We start from the raw sequence: 27,883 nt of genomic DNA on the forward strand, positions 1-27,883 counted from the left end.
ATAGTGCTTGCAGTTCACCTCACATAGGTCACTATAGGCATTAGTCTTTGCAGTGACCTTTGGTGCGTAGCTGCACCAAGATTTTACCCTTTTATTTTACCCCCACTTGACATGCTTATTTTATGGTCTTGTGCATCAGTGGAAGTTTCTCCCAGTTCCACCTTTAGATCCTTGTTCTTCATCTCATAATCTCTTTTATCTTGCTGTGCAACCAGTGTTTAGAGCCTAAACTTCATAAGCTTCATAAATTTTTTAACCATTCAGGCAAATTCTATGAGCATTTAGTCATGGGGGTAATATAAAGTACATAGTGTAAAAGAAATGCCTGTATAGTATATACAACTTAGTGAAGGTTCATGTCCCTATATTGATTAGTGGGTTAGTGTATTATTGCTAAGTAGAGAAAAGTTTACTTTGAAGTGAAACAATGCATTAAACATGGTCATATATTTATTTGTACACTACATTATAATGCTTCAAACACAACCAAATGGAATGTATTATTACAAACAATATTTTTTAGATATGAACAATTTGCAGTCCTATGTATGAAAGAATTATAAACATGACTGTCTACACTTGTTTAGCAACTATTTTCACTTTTACATCCTTACAGTTATTGCATAGTTCAACAATGAAAGTGAAATAACTAAACTAGGTTATATTTAAAAACTTCATCGTTAAGGATAATTATCTGGACGTTCTAACTTATGACTTGTAAATAATCAGGAAGTAAAAAAAATCAGAAGTAAATTAATGAATGCCTTTGACAACTTAATTGTAGTTATATTACATATGGAGGCTTCAGAAACTACTGTACAAGGTTTCAACAAAGATGTTTACTGTATATCCCACACAATGTGGAATATTTTAAACAAGCCACTTGAAGAATTTTGATTCGGTTGTAAAAGTCGCGCATCATAGCCCTCCTGGAAAGCCCTGAACAGATTCACCTATCTATTCCCAAGGTTAATGGAGAAACTCTTTCCAACAGTAATTAATTCCAGTATATGAAAGTAGTAAATGCCCTGGTTGCCTTTTGAAATTTTTTTCCTTCCAATTCCAGGTCAATCATGAATCTCCTAAAATTCTAGTTGGTCACAAAGCTTTTCCACAGTTAATAATAATAGTTTTTCCAGACCTCTAGATGAGTTTCATATAGTACTCTTCTTAAGCTGGTTCTAAGAAATTAACCCCAAGGAAAAAAATTACTTATTTAAAAAACCTGCTTCATTTAGAAAAGTTATACGTGAAAAATCTTTGCTTTCAACGAGAATATTTTGTTGTTGAATTTTGAAAATGTCTTGGTTGGGTCCCACTTGGGCATTTGATAAGCAAGTGCTGTAGTCGTGGGAGTTTGACATTATATTACATTTCATTGGGTCGGTACATGGTGTTGACTTTGTGACCATACGAGGATTTAGTGCGTTATAATATGGAGTCTTGTTTGGATTACTTATTTTAATCTTTCTTTTTGCGAAGATTTTTTCCATGCATACACCCGAGTTTTTATAGTTTGACTCTATTTGTGGTTGACATTAAGGACCATTCTGTTTGCCTGTCATGGTATATCAGTGGATTGACAGATTTTATCCAGTCTGATACAGGAAATGTGCAACTGTTGGAGGGATAGTTCAAGCTAATTTGCAGCAGAATCTGCATTTTCAATTCCTTTTATTCCTAAGTGTGCTGGAATCCAGCACATATTTTATTGATAATCCTTACTGGAGTTGATGAATTTTTATTCGGATTTGAAGTTGGTTTACGGGTTTATACTTCTATCATCTGTAGCACTGTGCATCGCTGAAGAGTAGAGGAACTTTGCCTTTTCTCAGATATTATATCTGCCATTTCGAATGGCTGTGAGTTTCTCAATAAATACAGATATTAAAGGTAGGCTCAGTTTGATTCATTGATCTTTTGAATATGTAGAAGCTTCTACTTCAATATTATTTTTGGAGCTGTCTGTATACATATATCATAAATTTATTTCCTTTTCTTAGACTGTGTTCTAACATACGTATCCGACACATCTGAATATTCTAGTGGATACATGGTTGATATTTGAAATTGGGGCCTATAATTTCTAAAATTTAGATGGTTTATAGTATTTAAAAATGAAACTAATTATATTGCAAAATAAAATAAATCTGGTATAAACTATTCAAATAGGTCTATTCTGTTAAATAATTTCAAACTACAATTACATCATCCATACAAAAAGCAATAGCAATAAGTGATCAAAAATACTCTACTGAAGTGAAACCGAATTGGTAACAATTGTAGAGAACATTTTCTTGGTTAAAAAGAAAGTATATACACCTTACTGAATTGTATATACATCAATGTACAGTAGCTCAAAAGTTCAGTACTTACATGAGAACTTATTTTACAAACTGCAATTACAACAATATTATTACAAAGTAACAATTAAAATATTGAGAATTAACTAAGCCTAACAATTTCTAGTTTCCAGGAAGCATTCAATTCTACAATGTCCATTTTCATATACTGTACTGTAATGCACTGACTATCAACTGGGTACAAATGAAAGTTAGCAAAATTGTCTAAGAAATGTTGATGGATGGAGTGCTTATTGAGTAGTACTATCTTGAGACAGATTAAATTATTTGAAAAAGTAAACGTGGTAAGTGCCTTTTTGTCTGAGGTACCAATTTATGATTACATAATTGCAAACAAAATTATGTACAGGTATTTCAGCACAAATAAGTAGGAGAAAAGTTATGAATAAAAATGAAAATATGAAATGACAACTTAAACCAATGATGCTACATCTGTCTCAAATGTTTCAATATAAAATTAATCTTATACCATTTTTAAAAAGTAACTTTGGCTCAAAAGTACTTTTACCCCATTTGATATGAAACCTTCCAGAAAAAAAGTACATATCAACCAGGATCTGTCAAGTTACTCCCTTCTACAGGTGAGGCATTTTCAGCCAGCCAACCTGAATGACAGTAGGTATACAACCCCTTTTAAATGTTCACAAGGAATCAAGGAGTAAAAAATAAATGAGTTCACCTTGTTATGAGGACTGTATCAACTTGTGTAAGCCTAGTGAAGTGAGGATTTATAGCACTATCTTGCAATAACTGTGGAGAAGACTGTAGAAGGGTTGGGGAGAGAGTAGGTGGTGTTAAAGGCTCTAGGTGAATGACTTCTGATGCTGGACCACGCTGAGTCACAATTTCTCGGTCTCCAAGAACACTGTGGTTTAAGCTGTACATGAAGTAACATGCAATGCCTGTAGAAAAAGTTTACATTAAACAGGGAAAATGCAAAATACAACTTCATTTAGCAAAAAATATACAGCAAGCCTTTACACTTACAAAAATCACTAATAATGGCAAGAAGATCAAAAGGACTATTACTACAAATTATATATCAATACCTTTAACTACTGACTCATTTTCAGTTGAACATAATAATTGATAAAAGTACTAATTGATATATGTAGTTATGTCTGGTAAAATATCAAAATACCCCTGACTACTGACTCTTCAAGAAGAGTTAATTAAGAATGTTGATGAATGTAACATATATTTTGTCAAGCAAAGAAGGATAGGTAACAGAAGTGAGATACAATTTCCAACTCTCCATAATAGCTCAATTGATGAGGGGGTTTGTTTGAACCAAATATTTTATTGCTAATGCAGGAGTTTGTTTAATTTTTATATGCCTTTTGGATGCCAGTGGAAGTGATTGTTTTGCATTGTAAACAGTGAAGAGATTGTAAACGTCATGTCAGAGATATATTCTTATCAAGAAAAGCAGGCAGCCTAAAGAGACCCAAACACACAAATGATTATGGGATATGGTGGCAGTTTTTCAATTGTTTCAGGGAGTATCACTATAGACTGCTAGGTCATTGTGGCAACAAATCCACACAAGCAACTTTGGCAGTGGCTAGTGAGTACACAAATTCACTATTGTTTTCTAACCTCTGTTATCCATTGCAAGTTATTTTAATGCTATGTTTCATGCATTTGTTGGCAAACTTGGATTCATTTAAAGACATGGGAGAAGAGTTAAATATTTGTTCCTGCCCGATATACAATCCTTCGGTCCTTTACATAAGGAATTACTTTCGGCGTAGCTGGAATTACGGCCGTTAAATTCATGAACAAGGTGGTTAGGCAGTACCACGGTCTAGATACTATCTGGACCGTGGGCAGTACATACCGTGGGGCAGGATGATAGGCCAGCCTGCCCGGATGTACGTACTGTAAACACCACTTTGCCTTCGGCCGTCTTCTGTCTAAGACGTGTATTTTTGTGAGCTCTTGCTGACTGGCTGTTGATCATTTTCCCTATTTTTGTTTTTTAAATATACATGTTTGATATTAATATTAAATTCAATTAATATGCAAGCCCACTTTTTATGACAGCCTTTTAGCCGCCTTTCTACTATGTGTTAAGGGTCGGCGGCAAAGGTATGCCAACATCTTTATTATTTACATACTTTTGCCCTTAGCGTGAGGACGAGACATGTATTAAACGTCTCGTTACACACACTCAAGGATCATATCACTCACATGTATTCATCTGAAAATTACGCTTACGCTTTGGGAATTACTGAGGGGAACTAAAGAGCTTTGTCCTTTGTTTTGTTTTTTCTGGTAATTTCTCTTCTCCTTCATCCTTTCACTTCGGAGGGCGGTCCCCTTGGATGCAAGAGGAATACCCTTATTACTTTACATCGTTTTTCTTTATATTACAGACTAACAGCGGTGATTGTGTTTACAGCAGTATTGGTTAGATAGCTCTTAGTTTGTTTGTTTGTTTGTATGGTGTTTTTACGTTGCATGAAACCAGTGGTAATTCAGCAACGGGACCAATGGCTTTACATGATTTCCAAACCACGTCGAGAGTGAGATAGCTCTTCGTATTGGTTATCCTAACCTTGGAATTGTACCTGTGACTCGTAGCATGTTGTGATACTGATCTTCGAGTGTGTGTACTAATCCCCTGCTGTTAATCATATTAATTTACCACTACTACCCTGGAGTTACGTCACTGGACGAAGCTTTCACCGCTGCCATGTGACGATTAACAGCGTGACAGTTCCCATTCCCGAAGGAACGAGAATAGTCGCGCTGTCCCCAGGGCCTAGCGTGTTGGGAGCCGTAGAAGCGCAAACTTCGGTTCACACTTCTGCTACTAGTCCTAGAGGTTCTGCCCCTAAGACTAGTTCCGAGTCAGGTGCTCGTTCACGAGTCCCTGAGTGCATGTAATCTTCGGATTCTCATGCATCCAGAGTCGATGCTGAGTCCGCTCACCGTCATGACTCGGGCACTGGGTGGAAGAAAGGAGCGAGTTGCTCAGGTGACTCGCGCCTTGCCAGTGATCGCTCTCATGATGATTGCTCAGTTCCCAGGGTTGACGTGACGGTCCCGCGGGACCGTGCACGCCGAGACCAGTGGAGGCTCCCCATCCAGTCTTCTTGAGAGGTTTCGGCCTCGACGAGGACGTGGATGAGTCGGAGGACGGTATTGGCTCTCTCCAGTTAGGTGCAGGCCCCACCCAGACGACGGTCATGTTTGTGTGACCAACCGGTCTCTGTGATGGCAGATGCTTCGCCTGCCATACGAGAGTTTCGTAACCTCCTCAGGGAAGCGTTCTTTTCACTGTTGCTCCGTCAGAGGTCCTCCTTCCCAGGTCGCGCTGGGGCCTGCTGCTTCAGCAGCCACCACAGCCCCGTCCTGGATGGGAGAACCTTATGCCGTCCTGAGGAAGTTGGCAAAGAAGAGGAGGAAGGTGTTGTCGTCTTCGTCGTCAACTTTTGCCGCCTTCTCCACTTCTCCTTCCAAGTCTCCCCAACCAACAGAGAAGGAGGAGGTCTCGCCCCCTCCCCCCCAAGAAGCCTCGCACAGATACTTCCAATGGTCTCTCATCCTTCCTGTGAGACAGGCAGGCCTGCTGGTCCTCCTGTTCCTTCGTGAATAGGGCCTGTCTCTCCTTCTCCAAGGAAGAGAAAGACGGGGACCGTAGAAGTACCAGTCACTGCTTGGTATACCTCTGCTCCTGGCTCTAGAGGTTCCACCTCTGGACCAGGAACCGTCTCAGTCGCTCGCCAGCGAGCGTCACCGAGCGTATGGTCACCTACTGGTGACCGTGCAGCCAGGGTCCAGGCCTCTGAGAACCCTCACCGCCAGGACCCAGGCTCGGGACAGAAGAATGGCAAGTGTCGCCCAGGTGACTCTCGGCAGACCGGCGATCTCTAGCCTAACAATCACCCGGTACCCAGGGTAGACGTGACGGTCCCATCTGACCATACACAAGGCGAGACTTGGAGGAGGTCCCCCAGGTCCCTGGGAACAGCTTCGGCTGCTTCTGGGACCGTGACGCGTCATGAGGACAGTGCTCGGTCTTACCGCGTTGGAGGATGCTACCAGTCACCCTACCGTCGATCACACCACGTGATCAGACGGTCCGCACGGCTGGTAGCAGCTCCCCTGACGCAAGAGACCTACGCTACCGTCGTTGGTCCAGTGCTTTCCGCAGGGAGATCGCTGGTTGGTGATCGCTTGCAGCCCTCTCCCTCCACCGGTTCTGCCGGTAGACAGAGTGGGAGCGTCAGATCTACCTCACGTGTCCCTTCAACTTCCTTGGCGGGATACACCGGGAGGAGCGAGGTGACCAGGGGGTATCGTAAGGAGTGCGCTTCTCTCAGTCCAGCCACGAGAGCCTATGTGCCCAGTTCGGTCTTATCATCTTTCTGTTTATCTCACGGTAACAGAAGTCTGTAGCCTGGTCTTCCGCATCATCGCACCTGCCGCTGCGATGACGCAGAATGATTTCTTCACACAATCTGAGTTTGTCTTCTAATATACATTTTGTAATTTGTAAGGTGTGCAATTATTCTTTGTTCACTCCGAATTGTAAATGAATAACAGAAGACTTCACCTGTTCCCCACCCAGCCAGCTCTGCTTCCAAGGTAAATAGGAATGTTCTCCCTGATCCAGCCCACCAAAAGTGGTTCTTCAGGCAGTACAATTCCTGTTTTCATTACTGAAAGACGCTCCGCTTTCATAGCAAACTACGACTTTCTCACCGAACAGCAATGAAATAGCGGTTTAGCTTTTTCAGTCCTTTGTAAAACAGGGATTAAAGCCGCCTTCACTGGTTAGTGTCATTGACGGGACTTTTTCTATGTTCAGAATCTTGAGAGTATACTTCTCTCTTAATTCAACTGTGAAGATGTAGGTCCGCATTCACCTTAGTCATTCACTAGCATATAGTATTGTTTCTCATTAGTTGAGATTCAACTACTACGAGAACTTCTGTCTTGCCATCAGGGACCTCAGTCTCTAGAAGGCAATTGACTATCGTCTGATGTGCGCAAGCCTTGAGAGAATCATCATCTTGTCTCCCAACATCGGTGGCAAACAAGATAGACGACTTGTATGGTTGTTGTCTGCATAACCCTTCAAAAGGCAGGTGTCATGTTGTGACTACGTCTCGGATGCATGACGGCTCACTGAGCGCAGTCATGAGCTACGCTGTGGTCTTTGTATTGGTTGATCCAGATCAGTCATTACTTTGTCCTATTGGCATGTTGCTGTACCCATAAGGATTGACACCCATCATGGAGCGTCTGTGTCTTTATCCGCTGCGGACTGCCATTGCATTAGTGTCCGATGACATTTCATTCTCCGAGTATTACGAGACCGATAGAGACTTCTCTGTAGTTGGATAGTCCAGTGGATGGGTACATTTCATCACTCCAAAGAATATGTCGGACAGGAAGGTAGATGAGGTCTAATTACGACCATATTTATATCTTTCTTCCTTCGGGCCTGCCAACAGTTCCTTGGAACCTACTTTACTTGGACCGGTGGTGGATGCTTGCAGGTTGTTTGCTTACCCGGCTCCTTCAAGAGGACAAGTTGCATCTCACCTATGGTGTGCAGTTCTAGAGGTAAGAAGGATGCAAGAGTGACTGGCCTCTCCACCTTCCCCACCTCGTCCTTCGGGTTGACGATAGGACTCGAACTTACACTGGCTGGTCGGGCGATTGATGCAGTTAGCTTACGCATAGAGCTTCCTTTCTATACTTCTTATCAGAATCACAGAAGCAATCCTGTTCCTTCCACTAGCAAGGGAAGGAAGGAGACTGGCAATAATGCAAACCCTTCCCAGAACTTTGCATTAATGCCTCCGACTCTAAATATTCTTCACAGCCCATTTTCAGATGAGTTACGATTCCTCACTCATTTCAAAAAGGCCCAGAAGTCCGACTCTTGATCCTGCTGCTTCTATACTCCGATCAAGTTGTCAGAGGCAGGGCACTCCTTGCTCTTACGACCAGGAGGAGTAGCCCAGGAGTGTAGAACTCCAGTCAGTTCTAGAGGCTCACTCATATTCCTCCCACCCCTCAATCTGAACCTGGGCCGAAAAGAAAAGTGGAGTGTTTACATCCGGGCAGGCTGGCCTACCTGCCTGGCACACAGTAGTTACTGCCTAACCACCTTGTTCAAGAATTTAACAGCCGTAATTCCAGCTACGCCAAAAGTAATTCCTTATGAAAGGACCTCAGGTTTGTATAGTTATGAAAAATACAATTTACTTTCAAAATTTTTGATGTTTAAATCATAAACTATGCTCCTATGATTTCTCCCAAGTTTATTCTTCACCAATTTCTGTCTGAACTGGGCTGCATTCCCTGTTGGGGCCCATGAACCTGTAGCATTTTGATTTTCCAACTTATAGAGAATTCATAATGTTAATGTTAATGTGGGTAATAGTTATTTAGCTGCATAGTTCTAAAAATACTAGTGTAAATCAAACAAAGTTTTTTTTTAATTTTTGGCAATGAAATTGAAAACATGAAACTTGGAATTAACATCTAATTTCCATAGCTAAAATAGTAGCACACACACTGTATAGTAGCAGTATGCAAAACAATCACATGTGGAACAGAAACTTCTGACTCACATCAGGATCAAACTCCCCATACACGGGTGGTGCTGACAGTGCACCTCATGTGGTGCACTGTGGGCATTACATACTTGAGGTTCTTTGCAGCGTGCCTTTGGTCCCTAGCTGCAACCGCTTTTCTTCCTTTTGCTGTACCTCCTTTCATATCCTTTCTTCCTTTCCAACCCCTCCTAATAATTGATTCATAGTGCAACAGAGGTTTTCCTCCTGTTACACCTTTCAAACTTTTTACTGCAGCACTGTCCGTTAAGCGCTGAATTACCTTATAGGTCCCCGTGGTTGGCCTCTGGCCTAAATTCTAATTCAATTCAATTCAAAATCCCCCGTAGGAGGGTTTAGTGCCGTCAGGGCACCTCATTCGGTGCAATGAAGGCATTACTTAAAAGTTCTTTGCAGCGTCCCTTCGGACCCTAGCTGCAACTACTTTCATTCCAATCTCTTTCTTCCATCTTACTGTTCACCCTCTCCTAACAATTGTTTCATAGTGCAACTGCAAGGTTTTCCTCCTGTAACACCTTTCAAACCTTTTACTGTATTTCCATTTCAGCGCTGAATGGCCTTAGTTGCCCCAGTGCTTGGCATAATGCCAAAAAACTATATAAATCAAATCAATTCAGTATCAAATAAGGCCTTTCAATTTTGAAAGGCAAGGGCACTGACAACCAGCTGCCAGTGCCCTTGCCTTTCATTGGAATGACCTGAGTTTGATCCCAATGTGAGTCAGAATTTTTGTTATATGGTGGTGTTATTTCAACAAATTTATGCTCGGCATGATAGTTACCTTCAGGGTTTTATTTTTATAAGTTTTAAAAACTGAATTGAATTAAATTGAAATTTAATGCTTTCAGGGAAGATGCTATGATAAAAAAAAATGTAATAAGCGCACTGTAGCTATTAGGTGGCATGTTTTTGATATTTATGCTCGGCATGATAGTTACCTTCAGGGTTTTATTTTTATAAGTTTTAAAAACTGAATTGAATTAAATTGAAATTTAATGCTTTCAGGGAAGATGCTATGATAAAAAAAAATGTAATAAGCGCACTGTAGCTATGAGGTGGGCAATGTTTTGAATATTTTATTGCATAAGCTAGTGGTAGTTTTATTAAACATGTGCCCATGCAATAAAAAGATTTTCTTTATATTTTAGTTCTGATTGAGGAATGATTCTGCAAGGTAAGAACTCTGCCAAGAGGCTTTTTTTTTCCTCCGTTCACCTGCACTCTGTACCTGTGGCACTGAAGTTTCTACTGAATGCTGCTAGAGATGAAGCAAAATCCCGGATTTTTTAAGCTGTCACCTAGGATGAAGTCTGCTTTTCAACATTTGTTAGATGTTGAGAGCTGTACAAATGGGTATAGTACTGTAAAACTTGTACCAGTCACAGCAGCAGCATGTCTCAAGAGAGAAGACCAAGGAAAAAGACTTTTTCTGCCATGAATTTGGGAACAAGTGAGAATTAGAGGGATATGTACAACCCTGCTAGAAAAGCTGTCTTCCAGATATTGATTAGTCTCCAGCTGTGAAGCATGAACTGAAGATACCTCAGCAAGCATGGCTGCCAAAGCAGTATGGTCCATACAGGCAGTTTTTTTAGAACTTTAGCAGAAGCCTCAGTAGACTGGGATATCGTTTGGCTGGTGTCCTCGGTGCTTTGTTCATCCTTTGATGGATCACACAGAATGGTGGAAAAGCAGTTCCATGTGTGTGTCATCTTTCACCATAGACCAGGGGTCCAGCATTAATAAGCAAGACAATGACAGCTTCCCATTTAGCTCCATGGCAACCTTGTAGAATGTGGTAAAGGTCTGTTTATGCTAGATATCCGTCCTCTTTCTCCTTATCTGATGTACCAGAAAGTAGTTCCAAAATGCTAGGATGTGTAAGGGCTCTTTGAGGGCTCTTGTAGGAGTATGAAGAATGATGATGTCCTGTGAGTAGTCGTAAGTTGTCTGTGCAAGCATGGTCTAAAGACTGTGCAGCCGAGAGAAAAGTAACTTGTGACGTTAGCTGATTGAGGGGTATCACTCGTTCATCCCACATAACCATCAGTTACCAACAGTTCACAAGCTCACTGACCACACAAGCTTGCGGAGTGGTTTATATTTTTGCAGGCACAAATATTAACAGTGATTTCATAATTTAAAACTAACATTGAATTCGTAATTTCATTTAAAATTGTATTAAACTAGTGAATTCATAATTTTAATTTATCCAATTACTACAATTTAGAGCACTGCACATTACTATGTAAAAGACAAACCCTTCTTGCCAGGTGAATTCATTCATTTTAATTTAACCATTTACTACATATTTTAAAGAAATGCAAATCACCATGTAAAATAATATGCATACATATTACAGAAATCCTTCCTGCAAGCTTTATGAGTGTGACTCTATAGCTAAATTTGTCAATTCTTTCTTGAAGACATCATTAACTAAAGCCAGGATGTTATTCAAGAAATTTATGTATATACAGCACAAATAAACCAAAATACTGTGCACCATTTTGAAATTGTTCTAATCATATTAAAAACTTTAATTCATGAACATTCATTCTTAGAGCCTTTGGCTTTAAACAGAATAGTTCCTACATGACTTTTTTTTTCAAGACTGATAACAGTACTAAGCTTTTTTACTCCCCATCCAGATATTATGAAAATTCATTTTCTACTTTAGCCAAATGATTCTAATACCCAACTCATAAAAATAAAAATATTCATAATACCCAACTCATAAAAATATAAAAATTCATAATACCCACCTCATAAAAATATAAAAATTAACAGTAATTTATTTTTTCTCTACAGGTTCTACATTTAGTGGCAACATGATGAGAATGGATCTAGTCTTGTCTTATGAATCATCTAGAATAGAATATAAAATCCTTGATATTTTCACCTTACCTGCAAGAGAATAAACAAGTAAAACTGCCCAGGAATGTTTCAGAACTTGAACCAACATTATAATATTGAGGAAAAGGGCTGCAGCAGGAAGCCATGGGGAAGCAGGAACCCTGAAGGAAGCATTGTGTCCAGGTCGTAAAGTGGGCAGCCGTGTCAAGAAGGCCACTACTAACACACTTAATACTAGAGATACCACTAATACCACAACCTGAAAGAAATCAAATATGGCAAATACTAGGGTTTTCCAGACTGAACAACATGATTCCAACTTAAAAATCTCATGATGTGTATTAAAAACTGCCAATAATGTGGATTGGAAACTGCCAATAAAAGTGATTTTTTGGAAAAATTGTTTTATTCCAGAAAGTAACCTTTTCACTAATGTCCCTTTTACCCAAAAAGACATACATACAATTTTCCCAAAAGTCTTTTAGAAATAATTTTTGTATAATTGCATATATAATATTTAAAAATTCAGTAACACTGGTTGGGAGATCAGAGTCACTGAGGAAGGATGAATAAAGGGACTATCTTTTACTTAAAAAGTGAACGGATACTGAAAGGAACTATGTATACTATTAAGAATGAAATATGGGAGTTTTTAGTATGCCTTTAGGTACAGTGGAACCTCGGCATACGAAAGTCCCAACTTATGAAAAATGACAATTTGTCCAAAATTGCATTTTTCCTAACTATACAAACCTGAGGTCCCTTTTACAATAGGAAGGTACTAGCGGCAGCTGGATAGGTTCGTAAGCTTTCGAACAAGGGGTTCGGTAGTTAACTGCTTGTCCGACAGGCGCGCGCGCGCGACTGGTAGGTAAACAAATCACTTTTGCTTTTGGCCCAAGCAAAAACTGCAGAGTGAGGGGTGGCATGAGGTGGGCTATGTGTAAAAGGACCTCAGGTTTGTATAGTTAGGAAAAATGCAATTTTGGACAAATTGTCATTTGTTCCGACACGGCATACAAACCTTCGGTCCTTTTACAATAGGAAGACTCACTTCTTGGTGGGAGGAATCTGAGTCTTTTGTGAACAGACTGGTGTTCGCCCAACCTTGGAATGCCTCCCTGGTCGTAAGAGCGAGGGAGGGATCCAAGCCTCTGTCCGATTGATCGGGGTGTGCACCTGCAGGATCAATGGTCAGACCTCTGGACCAAGTACTAAGAGAGGAGGCAAGCGTATCTCTTCGTACCAGCAAACAAGAACAAGTTCCTATTTGCAAGAGCAACATAAAGTTATGGTTTGTCTCTTGTTGGCATCCACTTCCCCCCCCTTGTAGGAGGAACGTGGTGGATATTCGCTCCCATCCCTAGTGAAAGGGATAGGATGGGGCTCTGTCGAGTAGCTCACCGGCATCTCGTCCTTATCCAGCAAGGTGATGACCGTATCCCTCTACCCACAGGTAGAGGGGGAGAAAAAGATAGGAAGAGAAGCCAGTCACTCTCTCATTCACTTATCTATTCTTACAGTCACACCAGGACTCGATGCTGTTCAGCCTGCTAGGGTCTGGGTTAGCTAGACAACGTGTTGAGCAGCCACCACGGGTCCTAAGGAAAACGATCCAAGGACCTGTGGGCAATATCCAAAAGGTAGAAGGAGGTGCCGGTGGTCTGGTTGTACCCAGACCCCTTGCCTTCAGTTACCTGCGCCACGGAGAAGTTCTTGTGTAACTCGAGGGAGTGTACTTCTAGGTCATCTTGGTGCTGACGAAGAGTCTTCAACACTCAGCCTGGGATGTCGAGTTTCTCAGAAAGCGCGGTCGCGCTTTCACAGGACAAAGCAGCATCTCCTTCGCATCGAAGGCGGTGAAGTCCATTAGGGAGGGGATTGTGAAGGACTCTAACCGATCGTCAGGAACCGAAGGGTTCAGAGTCTTCGCTACGAATTCGGTACGAAATCGAGCGTCACGAATCCCCATCCCCTGGATGCTTGACTTCGCAGTAAAAGTCATGCAATTACCTCAGAGGAAAAGAAGGGAATGGTCGTATGACCTATCCCTCTTCTCAACTTCGGTGATGTCCTGTACCCATACTGGTCTATCCGTCTGCAGCGAAGTTGTTGTTCTCGGTAGTGGATAGGACACCGACACTCAATGTTGGGTGTCGATGGTATGGGTACTGTGACAAGCCGTTAGGACGAAGAAAAGATTGTTATGGAACAACCGAACTAAGTCCACAGCGAAGTTCGTAACAGACTTGGGAGCTCTGACAGTTGCCGACTGACTGCGTTCGGTAGGAGGCAAGTTGTCCAAGCACCCGAGCAAGTCACGTGACCTTCGCCTTAAAAGGGTTATGCCAAGAGACTAAACAAATAATTTGTTCGTCACCGATGCCAGAAGGCAAGGTGATGACTCTCTTAAGGCATGTGCCCAACAGGCGAAAGTCACTTGCCTTCTAGAGACCGAGGTCCTTGATGGCAAGATAACTCATAGTATAGTTGATTCTCGGCTAAGGAGAAACAACACTATGTGTCGTTGAAGACGAAGGTGTACAGAAAATGCAACCTACGTCTTCACAGCTGAACCGAGAGAAGGATTCTCAAGATTCTGAACCTGTGCTACAAAGACTGAGAACGCTAACCGCTATTCATTGCTGTCCGGTGAGGATCGTAGTTGCAATAAAAGCGGAGCGCTTTTCAGTAATGAAGACAGGGAAATACTGCCTGAAGAACTGCTTCTCATGGGCTGAACTATTTGGAAGTAGAAGCTGTCAGGTCGGAGAGTAGGCGATGTCTTCTGACATATCTGTTAATTCGGGGCGAGCAATGAATAATTGCACACCTACGAATACGAGATATTTTGAAGACAAACTCAGATGTCTGCAAAAATCATTCGCATTATCGCGGTGCGATGAAGCGGTTGGGACTAGTACAGACTTCTGTTACCGTGCGGTAAACAGAAAGATGAAAGAGTCCAAGAGATATCTCTGTTGAAAATTCTCGCAATGTCGAAGGCGATGAAATCGAGCGTCACAGCAGTAGATGGTCCTTCATTATTGCGAGAATCCCCGTTAATCAGACCTAAGTCCATGATTGTTGGGCAGAGATACGGTTCGGTAGTCAATCAAACCAGGGGAGAGAGAGACGTACCGACCGTGCATCTCCGAGACCTAGCTGATACTGAGCCGCTATCAGGCAGTTCAATACGCAGTAGCTCTCGGTGACTCGTCATCCTGAGTTGCCAGGTAATCCATTATTCCACGAAGGAATGCGTTCGGCTAGAACCATCGAGCATAAAGAATACGCTCGAGCAATTATATTTAACCGAAACGGATTTCGGTAAATACAAAAGCTGATTTGGTGTTGTCATGACAATACCAAGTATCTAAAATCGAAACTGATAACTGCTGGGAGGTTGCAGGCAACCCCGAGTTGCAGTTCAATTAAGATACAATTCGTCTCGGTCACAAACCGTAGAGTTAACTACGGTATGCGCATACCCCCCGGACAATTCAACTGTTAAAAGAATCAGTCGCGAGGGTAATATACGTAGATATTTGTAGGTTCTGTACCACGACCTCCATCCTAAATTCTTTTCCCCTCGAGGAATGAGAATAAGGATTGGAGATCGACCACCTTCGTTCTCTAGTCAAGAGAGTGAAGGAGAAGTCTTTCCCAAAGGAAAGCTTCAATGGTGAACAGAATACCGAAGACGATAGTTCAAGCCAAACTGGAAGTTCCCGTCCGTTCTTCTCTATTCCAGGTTAAACGCCTACTGTGAGATACTCTTCTTCCAGCAGCAGTCTTCTTCCAAATGCTAGAAATTACAGGAATTCGAGCATAAGCGAGGTTCCCGATTATCGTGTAACAATTATCGGGGATTCTCGCTCACTTTGGACCGTGGTCTCGCCTAAGTGTTTGGAGATCGTAAAAAACTCGAACACTCTGAGTGCGCTAGAAATTCCGTAGAATTCTAAGCACTCTGCGAAACCCCCCACCGAATTCGTCAAACGATATCGGCTGGTGGTCCTCTCGATTCCCGTAGGAATCGAGAAAGGGGCAGGATCCCTCCTCAACAACCGGGGCTTACGTCAGGTAGGACCCGAAGGTCCCCCCGGTAGCACAGCCCCTAACGTGGGATCTTACAGAGAAATCTCTGTAGGATCCCTCCCCTTTCCCTCGTAGCCGTAAGGAGAGAGGGAATGGGGGAGGAATTGGATACTGGCTCGCCTTCCCAGCGGAACTAGCAGTTGGAGAAGAAAGGAGCAGCCATCGCCTTACGGCGATGGCCTCTCAGAGCCTGGGAAAACGTATCGTCAGGAGAAAACGTTTTTCCCCCGAGGAGGGTTACGAACTCATACTGTAGGTAAGGGTCTGCCGCCACTGTGAACGTCGTCTGGGTGGGGCTGATCGACACCTGACAGGAGAGAGCCGATACCGTCCTCCTCCGACTCATTCCAGTCCTCGTCGAGGTCGAAACCTCAGGAGGACCGAAGGGGTATTCAACTACGGTGTCCGAAGACACGTAGAAACGCCTCTGTCGCAGTAGAGGAAGTGAAGTAGCTTGTTCGACCGGCCAGAACTGAGAGAGCCTTCTTGTCCGGAGACGAGAGACTACCTGGTTCAACACAGTCGGCAAGCTCCGATCGCGGCAGACCCACCGTCGATTTGGGTTCCCTCTCGGGCCCCAAAACGACTCGAGCCGAGACGTGGCTCTGCTGGTGGGATGTGGCGATCCTTCCCCGAGGTCGTTGTGCTGACGAATCAGCGCCATAACCTCGGCAAAGTTCCTCTAGATCTCGGAATTCACAGCATCTTGCAGAGTGGACCGTAAGCCCTTCGAACAAGAGCATATTCCGAGAACCTTCCTCCTAAGAAGGGGAACAGCGACAGCCCTCTCGGTCTTCCCCATCCACTTGCGCATACGTCCTGGCCGGTCAAGGAACCGTGCCTGGCACGTAGGGCGTCGTGGTGGGATCATGAGGGGCGCACCCCTCACGATCACTCCTCAATACCTCGCTCCTCCCGGTGTAAGCCCGAGAGGTTTGAAGGTACGGGAGAGGCAGACCTGACGCTCCCGCCTCGCTCGCTGGCAGAACCAGCAGGCTTGGAGGGCTGCAGGCGATCGTCAACCCGCGGTGGCGATCGAGCTGCAGGCCTGGTCGAACCGTCTCGCTGTGGAGAACGGCTGGACTGAGCACAGCGGCCCCGATCTCGAGTGTCAGAAGAGCTGGTGCTGGTTGCCGTACCCGATCGCTCTCTGTGAGAGCGACGGTCAGGCGACCTGCAGGCTCCACTGTCACAGTGAGACCGGTGCTTGTCCTCACGGCACGTCCCGTCGCTGGTTCCAGCCGTGGCTGGCACCGGCGCGAACCGGGAGGGACCCTTCCTCTTCCCAGCCTCAGCCCGTGGGCCGGTCGTGGACCGTCACGTCCCCGGGTAGCCAGCTGTTCGCCGCGAGAGTGAGAGCTGGTCTGGTGAGAGTCACGTGAGCGGCTGTCACCAGTCTTCCGCCCCGTGCCGTGAACCTGACGCTGAGCGGACTCAGAGGTCTGGTTCCTGGCTGCACGGTCGCTGGTAGGCGACCGTACACTCGGTACCTCCCGCGAACGAGAGGCCGAGACGGACCCTGATGCAGTGGCAGAACCACTGACACCAGGCGAGGAAGTACCGGTGTTAGCCGGTACCCCTCTGGTCCCCGCGTAGTCTTCTTCCTTGCGGAAGAAGAGACGGGCCCCGCTCCCGAAGGAGCAGGAGGACCAGCGGAAAGAAAACCCTCCCGTCCCACCGAGGTGAGACGGGTACCCGAGAAGCTCCCGAGGGAGACTTCTTAGGAGGGAGGAGGCAACCTTCTTCTTCCTCGGCTGTGAAGCCTTAGAAGTCGAAGGGGAAGAGGCGGCAGCCGACGACGATGAAGAAGATGAAGACGACGACGACGACACCTTCCTCCTCTTCTTCGTCAGCTTCCTCAGGACAGACGTAAGATCTGCTATCCAGGGCGGAGCCGGGGCTGCTGTAGCCGAAGCCACAGGGCCCGGACGCACCTGTACAGACAGACCAAAGTCTGGGGTAGTACCACCACGAACAGGGACGACATCAGCAGGGTATGGGCATCTCAGGAACAGCAGGCCACAGCCAGCACAGCATCGGTAGGGACAGCCAGCGCAGCAACGGCAGGGACAGCCAGCGCAGCAACGGCAGGGACAGCCAGCGCAGCAACGGCAGGGACAGCCAGCGCAGCAACTGCATGGACAGTCAGCCCAGAATCGGCAGGTACGGCAGGCAGCACCGGAAACACAGGAAGTGGAGCAGCAGCCAGCAACATCCTGGTACCGGCGGCAGGTCCAGGGGCGAGCTCTAGGGCAGCGGAAGTGTGGTCGCTGCAGCGCGGCAACCACGAGCGGCGGCGGCACGCCCCCTCTCGGTACGGCGAACGACACTTCACAGCGGCTGTAGGCAAGACTGTTACCACGTGAGGCGAGTACACCAGGTGAGGAGGGACGTCGTCACCTGGTTGCGTGGTCACTCCATGGGTGACCGCAGTAGGCCCAGACATAGAACCGCAGCCCCTGGACACTAGCACGCCCTGCAAATGGAAGGACGCCCATACCTCACCAAGGTCCACCCTCGTGGGCAGTAGCACCTGCGGAAATAACAGTAGTAGCGATTAGTGGGGGGGAAGTCCCCTCGCGCGGGGGGGGGTGAGCCCTCTCCGAACGAGTGGAAGACCCCGAATACAATTGTACATCGGGCACCGAGCGCCCTCCCCCGCGCTCGACGGATCGGCGAGGAGAAGAACGCCGATAACCTCCCCCCCCCAAGGGGAAGGGCCATCTGTTGGGAGCTGAGCGGGGGGGGGGGGTTCTCGTTCCCACCTCGCACAGCACCCATGTACCCAACAACAATATAAAAGCCCGAGTGCAAGGGCATAAGGATCAATTCCCTGACTGAGCGGAACTTGAACCAAATAAAATATTGATGCAAACTCAATAATAAGGAATAAAAATGAAAATGCATCTTGCATTACGATTCACTTCACAATGAATAAGGGCTCGGATCGAGCGCATTTGCGCCCTCGGTACCGAGCGCAAGGGTAAAAGGATCCATTCCTTACCTTTATGGATCAAGGTTTATGGAAACCTTGATCCATAATGAATTGATGCAATCAAAAAAAAAATGAAAATGAAAAAGAATACTGCGCTTGCGATTTCACTTCATACAAATAAAAAGGGGAAGGATCAATTCCGGGAAATAGCGGAAACATTGATCCCAGTAAACAATGCAATCTCAATAAAAAATGAAAATGAAAAAGAACTGCACTTGCGATTTCACTTCATTCAAATAAAAAGGGGAAAGGATCAATTTCCGGGTAAGCTCGGAAACTGATCCAAAATGAGTATTGCTACAATCAAAATAATATATGAAAATGAAAAAGAATACTGTACTTGCGATTCCATTTCCATACAGAATAAGTTTCCGTGCCGAGCGCATTCGCTCGGCAACGGGCATACAGGTAAAAAAATATAAATGAAAAGAGCACTTACTTACGATTTTCATCTACACATTCCAACCCAAATATAACGCTCGGAGCGAGCGCTCCCGCCCTCGGCACCGAGCATACACAATACGAGGATCATTTCTGGGAAAATGAATTCCCGCACTTACGCCCTTCAGTCCCGGCACTCGGGTAATCGGAGGGCGTGGTGAAACCAAGATCCTTTAATTCACACTTGAATTCAATGGAAATAAATATGAAATGATTGTACTTACAATTCAGTTTCACTAGATAAATAGAAAAAGAAAAACACAACCATGCGAAAGCAACGACGATGAAGCGGGCAGAGAGCGATGATACACGTCCACACGCCAGCAGGCCGAAAGCAAAAGTGGTTTGTTTACCTACCAGTCGCGGCGCACGCCTGTCGGACAAGCAGTTAACTACCGAACCCCTTGTTCGAAAGCTTACGACCTATCCAGCTGCCGCTAGTACCTTCCTATTGTAAAAGGACCGAAGGTTTGTATGCCGTGTCGGAACAAATCCAAGTTACGAAAGCAAAGACGAAGATTTTTTTTGCCTCTGCATACGAAAATAATTCTGGTTGCGAAAGGGTGTTACTGTAAACTCCCGAGATTCGCCCAGACCGCCGCCAACTGAGTAGACTCGCCACCATCCTCCCGCTCTCCCATTGGTTCCTGATGCTAGTCACCACCGTAAGATCCTGCTCTCCTATTGGTCAGCATCTCTTCCATCATGCCACTACGTAAAGGCGTCGTTTGGCCACTTTGTCGCACAGCGTTATCGTACACACACGGAATTCGTTCGTTCACATATACGTATTTCGTTAGGTGACGTAAATTCATGTTAGTGATTTCGCTTTCTACTTGTATACTTTATTGTGTTGTGTGTGAACTTAATTAACTTAATTAGCCATGGGTCCCAAGAATGTTGCTGAAGTTCACAAAAAGAAGAGAAGAATGCTTTCTAAGGAGACTAAGATAGAGATAATTAAGAAGTATGAAGCTGGCATGCGGTTGAGTATTATCGCTAAGGAATATGGCTGAAATCCATCGACAACAGGCACCATCCTTAAGCAGAAGGAAGCCATCAAAGTAGCTACACCTTCCAACGGCGTGACTATTTTGTCCAACATGAGGAGCCACGTGCATGATGAAATGGAGAGGCTGCTGCTTGTATGGATTAAAGACAAAGAAATTGCTGGCGATACGATAATCAAGACGGCAATCTACCACAAGGCCAGCACTATTTTCGGTGATCTGATTGCCCAGGCCGAAGACGACAGAGGAGAAGGGACATCGACGGCAACCCCAGACTTCAAGGCTTCTTGTGGGTGGTTTGATAAATTTCGTAAACGGACTGGCATCCATTCGGTGGTGGTGAAATTGAAATCTTGTAAAAAACCACAAGTATAAAAAAGTTAAAAATAAAAGTAAAAATCAAAAAAGACAAAACAAAAATAAATTTAATTTTAAGTTTTGTGTAAAGTTAAGTGTTAATGTTTTCTGCCATTTGTTATGTGTTTCGTAAAGTTTAGTGTTAATGTTTTCTGCCATTTTTTAATGTGTTTAGTAAAGTTAAGTGTTCATGTTTTCTGCCATTTGTCCTCCTCCTGTCGCCACTTTCAAAGTTCGCCTCACTCGAAAGGTAAGGTTCCTCATTTTACTACATATGTACATACGTGTACATACAGTTTGTTCCGATACGTAATACAAACCCTCGGTCCTTTAACAATAGAAGGTAACTAGCGGCAGCTGGGACGGTCGTAAGCTTCGAACAAGGGGAGAACGGTAGTTAACTGCTTGTCCGATCGTGCGCGCGCCGCGCGCCCGGCGGTGAAGAATCACTTTTGCTTTCGGCCGTGGTGTGACAGGACGTGTTCGTCATCGCTCTGCCCGCTATTTTCGTCGTGTGCTTTGGATGTTTACAATTTCTTCTGACTTTGTTTGTGGTCTTGATTGAAATTGTAAGTACTCTTTTTTCATTTTTCATTGAAAGTGAATTTAATTATGGATCAAGAAGAGCTTTCGCCGCGCCCACCAGCTGCCCGTAGAGTGTGTCCGGGCTGGAGGGGCGTAAATGCGGCGGATTTCGCTCTTATCCAGACATTGATCCACATGAATTGTGTTATCGGTGTCGGGGGCGAGAATGCTCCCGAGCCGAACCTTGTAATGTGTGTGTGAATTGGTCCGAGGCGCAGTGGGTGCTGTACGAGGGTAGGAAGAGGCGTAGACCGACCAAGGAGTCGTCGGAAAGCTCTCCAGCGACTCCTTTGGTGACAGATACCTCGTCATCCTTCCTGCCTCCAGCTCAGCCCCCACGATTTGCGCCTTCCCCTGCGGGGGGGGTTTCGTTTAGGAGCCTTCTCCTCACTCGATCCGTCGAGTGTGGAGGAGGGCGCGCCCGATACCCGGATGTTCAATGTAACTCGGGGTCTTCCGTCCGCTCTGGGTGGGGTTCGTCCTCCCCCGGGCGCGAGGGTGCCCCTCTAACTGACCCGACTGTTCCTCCCTCAGGTGTGCCTTCTGTGAGTGACGACCTTGGACAGGTGTGGGCGTCGTTGGGACTGCAGGGCGCCCCTAGTATCCAGGGCTTGATTCAACGTCTGGCGGGGTCGGCAGTTGTAACTCATGGTGTAGTCACAACAACGACAAACACAATGTCCACACCAGCGTACGCCGCCCCTCCTCATGTAGTGTATACGCAACACATTGCGTCGGTGACACGGCATCAATCCAGAAGCCGATTGCTGCCGTACCTAAGAGGGGCGTGCCGCCGCCACCTGGATTTTATGTGCTGCCGACTCCCGACTTTCGCTGTCCCAAAAGTTCGCCCCTGGATCTGCCGCCCCCCGTCCCAATGATGAGTTTAGCTGTATCGGAGATGCCTGTGACGCCGGACTATGCTGCCGTACCTGCCGTACCTGCAGCTAATGTTGCAGGCCCAGCCGCTTGCGCCGCTCCTACGAAGCGCGCAGTGCGGGACGCTCATGCCGATGTTGCTGCTGGAGCTGGTCCTGCTGGTGCTGGTCCTGCTGGTGCTGGTCCTGCTGTGCTGGTCCTGCCGCTGCTGGTCCTGCTGGTGCTGGCCTGCTGGTGCTGGTCTGATGGTGCTGGTCCTGCTGTTGATGTCCCTGCCGCTCCTGCCGTGTGCCCTGCCCCTGCCCACGTCGCGTCTCGTCATGGAGGTGCTGCACCGGTCTCAGGTCCTTCCGGACAGGATCAGTCGGGGCGTGTTGCTTTGGCAATTGGCCCGACTTTTCCGTGGATGGAAGACCTGACGTCCGTCCTGAGAGAGCTGACGAAGAAGAAGAAGAAGAAGAGGAAGGTGTCGTCGTCGTCTTCATCGTCTTCTTCGTCGTCTGTTGCCGCCTCTCCCCTTCGACTTCTAAGGCTTCCAAGCCGAAGAAGAAGAAGGCTGCCTCCTCCCCCCCTAAGAAGGCTCCTGCGGGACCTTCGAAGGGCCCGTCTCGCTCTGGCGTGACGGGGGGTGCTTCTGCTGGTCCTCCTGTTCCCTCGGGAACAGGGTCCGTCTCTTCTTCTGAGAAGAAGAAGAAGACGGGGACCAAGGATGTGCTGGCTACTGCTGGTACATCCGCGCCTGGTCTTGGTAGCACTGCTGCTAAGCTAGGTACCGGCTCGACTTCTCGTTCGCGAGAAGGTCCGAGTGTACGGTCTCCTTCGGGCGACCGTGCAGCTAAAGTCAAGACGCCTGAGCTCGCTCACCGTCATGACCGAGGCACGGAGCAGAAGACTGTCGAGAATCGCGCAAGTGACTCTCGCCAGGCCAGCGGCCGCTCTCGTAGCGACCAGCCGGTACCTCGGGCTGACGTGACGGTCTCTGACCGGCCACGGGTTGAGGCTGGGAAGAGGTCCCCTCGACCAACGGCACCAGCTTCGGCTGGTACCAGCGGTTTGACGTGCCGTGAGGACGCTCACCGGTCTCACCGCGAAAGCGAGCTCTGCAGATCACCTGACCGTCGCTCCCACAGGGACCGGACGGAGACGGTGGCCAGCAGCAGCTCGTCTGACGCACGGGATCGGGGTCGACGTACTCAGTCGAGCCGCTCGCCACAGGTGAGCGGCACGGCCAGGCCTGCAGATAGATCCCCACCGCGGGTTGGTGATCGGCTGCAGCCCCCCACGTACGCTGGTCCTGCCAGCGAGCGGGGGGGGAGCGTCAGGTCTGTCTCTCCTATACCTTCAACTTCCTCAGGCTACACCGGGAAGAGCGAGGTATCTAGGAGTGATCGTGAGAGGTGCGCCGCTCACGATCCCGTCACGATGCCGCACGCACCAGGCATGGTCTAGGAACAGCCAGGCGTACGCGCAAGTGGCTGGAGGCGACCGTCAGGGGTCTGTTGCTGTTCTCCTTCGGAAGGAGGAGGGTCTCGAGAGCTGCTCCTGTTGGAGGGACTGGACGGTCCTACTCCTCAGGACGCTGTGACTCCCGAGATCCAGAGGAACGTTTGCCCCAGGTTATTGCGCTGATTCGTCAGCACAACGACCTGGGGGAAGGATCGCCGCTACCACCATCTGAGCCCACGTCCCGGCTCGAGTCATTTTGGGGCCCCGAAGAGGGAAGGGGCCCAAAATGACGGTGGGACTGCCGCGATCGGAGCTTGCAGACTCAGTCCTTGACCAGGTGGAGAATTTCGTCTCAGGACGAGAGGACTCACTTAAGTCAGGACGGTCTTCCAAGCTACTTCCTCCTCCTCTGCAGCGACAGCGGAAGTTCTACGTGCCATCAGTGGATCCAATACCGCCCAAACAGGTTAACCCGGAGCTAGCTAGGCTAACTCCAGGTGTGTCCCTGCAGCAGCTCCTGTCGGAGAACTTGTGGTTCTCGCAGCAGGAGGCACTGGGCCTGGAAGCTACCGCGATGGCGGCTTTCCAGGCAGTCTCTTGGTTGGATCTGTGGTCCCTCACAGTATCCAAGGTCGCGGCCGACTCCGGGGGTGCTGCCCTCGAAGAAGACCCCGACTTCAGGAGACTGTGCCAGTCTGGAGGTAGGGCCATCTCCTACCTCGCCCATCAGACGGCAAACCTGTGGGCCAACTTGGTTCTCCGTCGTAGGGACGCTGTCCTTACACGAGTAGCCAGGGGGCCGGGCGTGAGGCGGTAAATGGACTCCGTAACGGACCAATGAAGAGTTCCTCCGCTCTCTTTCCCGGAGAGATGGTGGACGCTGCGGTGGAAAGACGGCGCACTGATGACAGTGACCGTCTGGTTCACCAGGCAGTTACGAAGGTTTCTGGGCAACCTCGTACAACTGCGGCTAAGCCTAAGAGTTTAGCTAGCGCTTCCTCGGCTGCTAAGACGGCTGCTCCATCGAAGCCCCAAGGAAAGACTCTTCCTGCTTCAACTTCTGGTAAAGGAGGCCGTAACCAGCCCTCCTCCCAGCCCTCCTTTCCCCGAGGAGGTGCTGGGAAGAAGTCGAAGCGAGGTGGGGGAAACGCTAGGGACGGCGTTCCCCCTCACCAGCTGCCGGAAGTGGGGGGGTGCCTAGCGAGCCATTGGGCAACTTGGCAGCGCTACGGTGCCGAGACCTGATAGTAGACGTCCTTCGGGAGGGATATCTACTACCCTTCGAATCTCGACCACCCTCACCTCCAACCCGGTCCATCTTCAGACTTATGTGCTGGGATCCTCAAAGGACGGACGCTCTTCGGCAGGAGATCAAGACCATGCTGACCAAACGAGCTGTTAGAAGTCGTAGTAGATCGGTCACCGGGCTTTTACAGCCGCCTTTTCTTAGTGGAAAAGGCATCGGGGGGCTGGCGCCCGGTGATAGATCTCTCTCCCCTGAACCGATTTGTTCGCCAGACTCCGTTCAAGATGGAGACGGCACGTTCCGTGCTGGACTCCATCAGGGGGGGAGAACGACTTCATGCTTTCGGTGGACCTGAAGGATGCGTATTTTCAAATACCCATCCATCAGTCCTCCAGAAAGTACCTCCGCTTCATCTTCGACGGGACGGTGTACCAATTCAGGGCACTTTGCTTCGGTCTCTCAACCGCCCCACAGGTGTTCACGAGAGTGTTCACGCTGGTGTCTGCTTGGGCCCATTCGCACGGGATACGTCTTCTGAGGTATCTCGACGATTGGCTGGTCCTGGCGAGCTCCCGCTCGCAGTTGCTGCAGGACAGGGATCGACTTCTAAAGTTTTGTCGCGATCTGGGGATCGTGATAAACTACGAGAAGTCCGATCTCGCACCCCAAGCAGAAGATTGAAGTACCTGGGTATGCTGATGCGATTACGGTAGCAGCTCAAGTCCGCCCCGCAGACTTGAGGATCAACAAATTCAGGGAGGCAGCCGGCCGGTTCCTGTCTCGGCAGGAACAGGCAGCTCAGCAATGGCAAGTCGTGATCGGCCACCTGTCGTCACTCGAGAAGTTAGTTCCTCACGGACGTCTTCACCTGCGGTCTCTCCAGTGGAGACTAAGGGAGAGTTGGTCACAGGTAAAGGATCCACCTTACTTCCCCGTGGTCCATCACGGAGAAGGTGAGGCAGGACCTAGCCTGGTGGCTCGACGACAGGAACCTCTTAAGAGGATGTGCCCCTACGCACTCCCCCCCCGGAGATGCTGCTGTTCTCAGACGCATCGACCGAGGGATGGGGCGCACACCTGGAGGAGTTGCTGGCTGCAGGTGTGTGGGACCATCACGACAAGCACCTTCACATCAATGTCCTGGAACTCAAGGCAGCGTTTTACGCTCTCCAAGAGTTCCAAGACCGCTTGATGGGACACTCGGTGGTCGGTGGTATTGATGTGCGACAACACCACAGTAGTGGCATACGTCAACAAGCAGGGGGGCCTAGTGTCTCTCCCGCTACACCAGTTGACTGTGCAGGTGCACGAGTGGGCCACGGCTCACTCGATAGAGCTGTCAGCACGCTACATTCCAGGCAAGAGGAATGTAGTAGCGGACAAGCTCAGCCGTCGGGATCAGGTAATAGGGACCGAGTGGTCCCTACACCCAGAAGTGGCGGAAAGGCGCTTTTCAACCTGTGGGGGCGTCCGGTCATAGACCTGTTCGCCACCCGGCACAACAAAAAACTTCAAGTTTTTTTGCTCAGCCGTGCCGGGACCCACGGGCAGCTGCAGAGGACGCTCTTCAACACCCCTGGGACAACCTCTTCGTCTACGACATTTCCTCCCTTTTGTCTGATTCGAAAGGAAAGTGATCAGCCGAGCGCTGGTCACCCCCAATCTCAGGATGATCCTGGTGGCTCCCAAACGACCTCAAGCCATTTGGTATCCGGACCTGCTGGCTCTTCTTGCAGAAAGAAACCGAGAGAGATGCCCCACTGGCACAACCTTCTAGCCCAGCCACACGTAGAGCGGTACCACCGAGCAGTCCAGTCCCTACAATTCACGGCTGGCTGTTATCCACCATCTCTTGCGAACGAGAGGCTTTTCTCGCAGCGCAGCAACAGAGATGGCTGGACACGTCAGACAGTCCTCTGCAGCTGTGCTACCAGGGGAAGTGGGCCGTCTTCTGTGGTTGGTGTCGTAGACGGGGTCTATCTCCTCTCAGAGCCACTCTTCAGCAGGTAGCGGATTTCCTCGTGTTTCTTCGCCGAGAGAAGCTCCTCTCAGTACCCACAGTTAAAGGATATAGAGCTGCACTGGCACTCGTCCTAAAAACTGAGGGGACTGGACATCTCGAACTCGTTCGAGATCTCCTTGCTAATGAGGAGCTTCGAAAGGTCTGCCCACCCAGGGAGCTCAGGCCCCCTGAGTGGGATGTGAATCTCGTCCTTAGGAGTTTGACTCGAAGACCATTCGAGCCACTCGAGAGAGTCGTCAGACAGGGATCTGACCCTCAAGACCCTCTTCTTGCTGGCCCTGGCATCGGCGAAGAGAGTAGGGGAACTTCATGGTCTGTCCTTCAATGTTAAACATTTCCAGGGCCTGGGGATCTGTGACGCTCGATTTCGTCCCGAATTTCGTAGCTAAGACTCAGAATCCGTCGATCCCTGACGACAGGTTCGAGTCTTTCACAATCCCCTCCCTAATGGATTTCACCGACAACGATACGGATGAGATGCTGCTTTGTCCTGTGAGGGCGCTACGGCGCTATCTGAAGAAAACTCGACACCTCAGGCCTGAGTGTCGACGCCTCTTCGTTAGCACTGGGGTTACCAAGAAAGAAGTATCCAAGAACACGCTTTCTTTCTGGCTGCGTGAGGTGATCAGGAGAGCGTACGAGGGCTGATGGTAGTGACGACATCCGTACGCTCCGACCGAGAGCCCACGAAGTCAGAGGTATTGGACCCTCTTTGGCGTTCCGCAAGAACTTCTCCGTGGCGCAGGTCCTGAAGGCAGGTGTCTGGGCCAACCAGACTACCTTCACGTCCTTCTACCTTCGGGATATTGCCCACAAGTCCTTGGATACTTTTTCCTTGGGACCTGTGGTGGCTGCTCAACACGTTGTGTAAGCTTACCCAGCACCCGCAGCAGGCAGAACAGCATCGATTCCTGGTGTGACTGTAGGAATGAATGGTTGAATGAGAGTGCGACTGGCTTCTCTTCTCCATCTTTCTCTCTCTCTA

At 47.6% G+C, this 27,883-nt stretch overlaps 1 protein-coding gene across 2 annotated transcripts in view; it reads right to left on the bottom strand.

The window, feature by feature from the left end:
- Window positions 1-432: 432 nt before the first annotated feature.
- LOC135210073 (probable cationic amino acid transporter) overlaps window positions 433-27,883 on the bottom strand; it is a 291,242-nt gene continuing 263,791 nt past the window's right edge. Inside the window, exons 11-12 of one of the 2 annotated variants that reach the window (XM_064242870.1) lie at window positions 11,867-12,074; window positions 433-3,265 (exon numbers count right to left, since the gene is read on the bottom strand). In XM_064242870.1, coding sequence (XP_064098940.1) covers window positions 3,039-3,265; window positions 11,867-12,074 — 435 coding nt within the window. In that variant the 3' untranslated portion in view covers window positions 433-3,038. The remainder of the gene's footprint in view (window positions 3,266-11,866; window positions 12,075-27,883) is intronic. The other variant, XM_064242871.1, reaches the window with a different exon arrangement.

This window comes from Macrobrachium nipponense, chromosome 39 (assembly GCF_015104395.2).
Source record: "Macrobrachium nipponense isolate FS-2020 chromosome 39, ASM1510439v2, whole genome shotgun sequence".
Lineage (NCBI taxonomy): Eukaryota > Metazoa > Arthropoda > Malacostraca > Decapoda > Palaemonidae > Macrobrachium > Macrobrachium nipponense.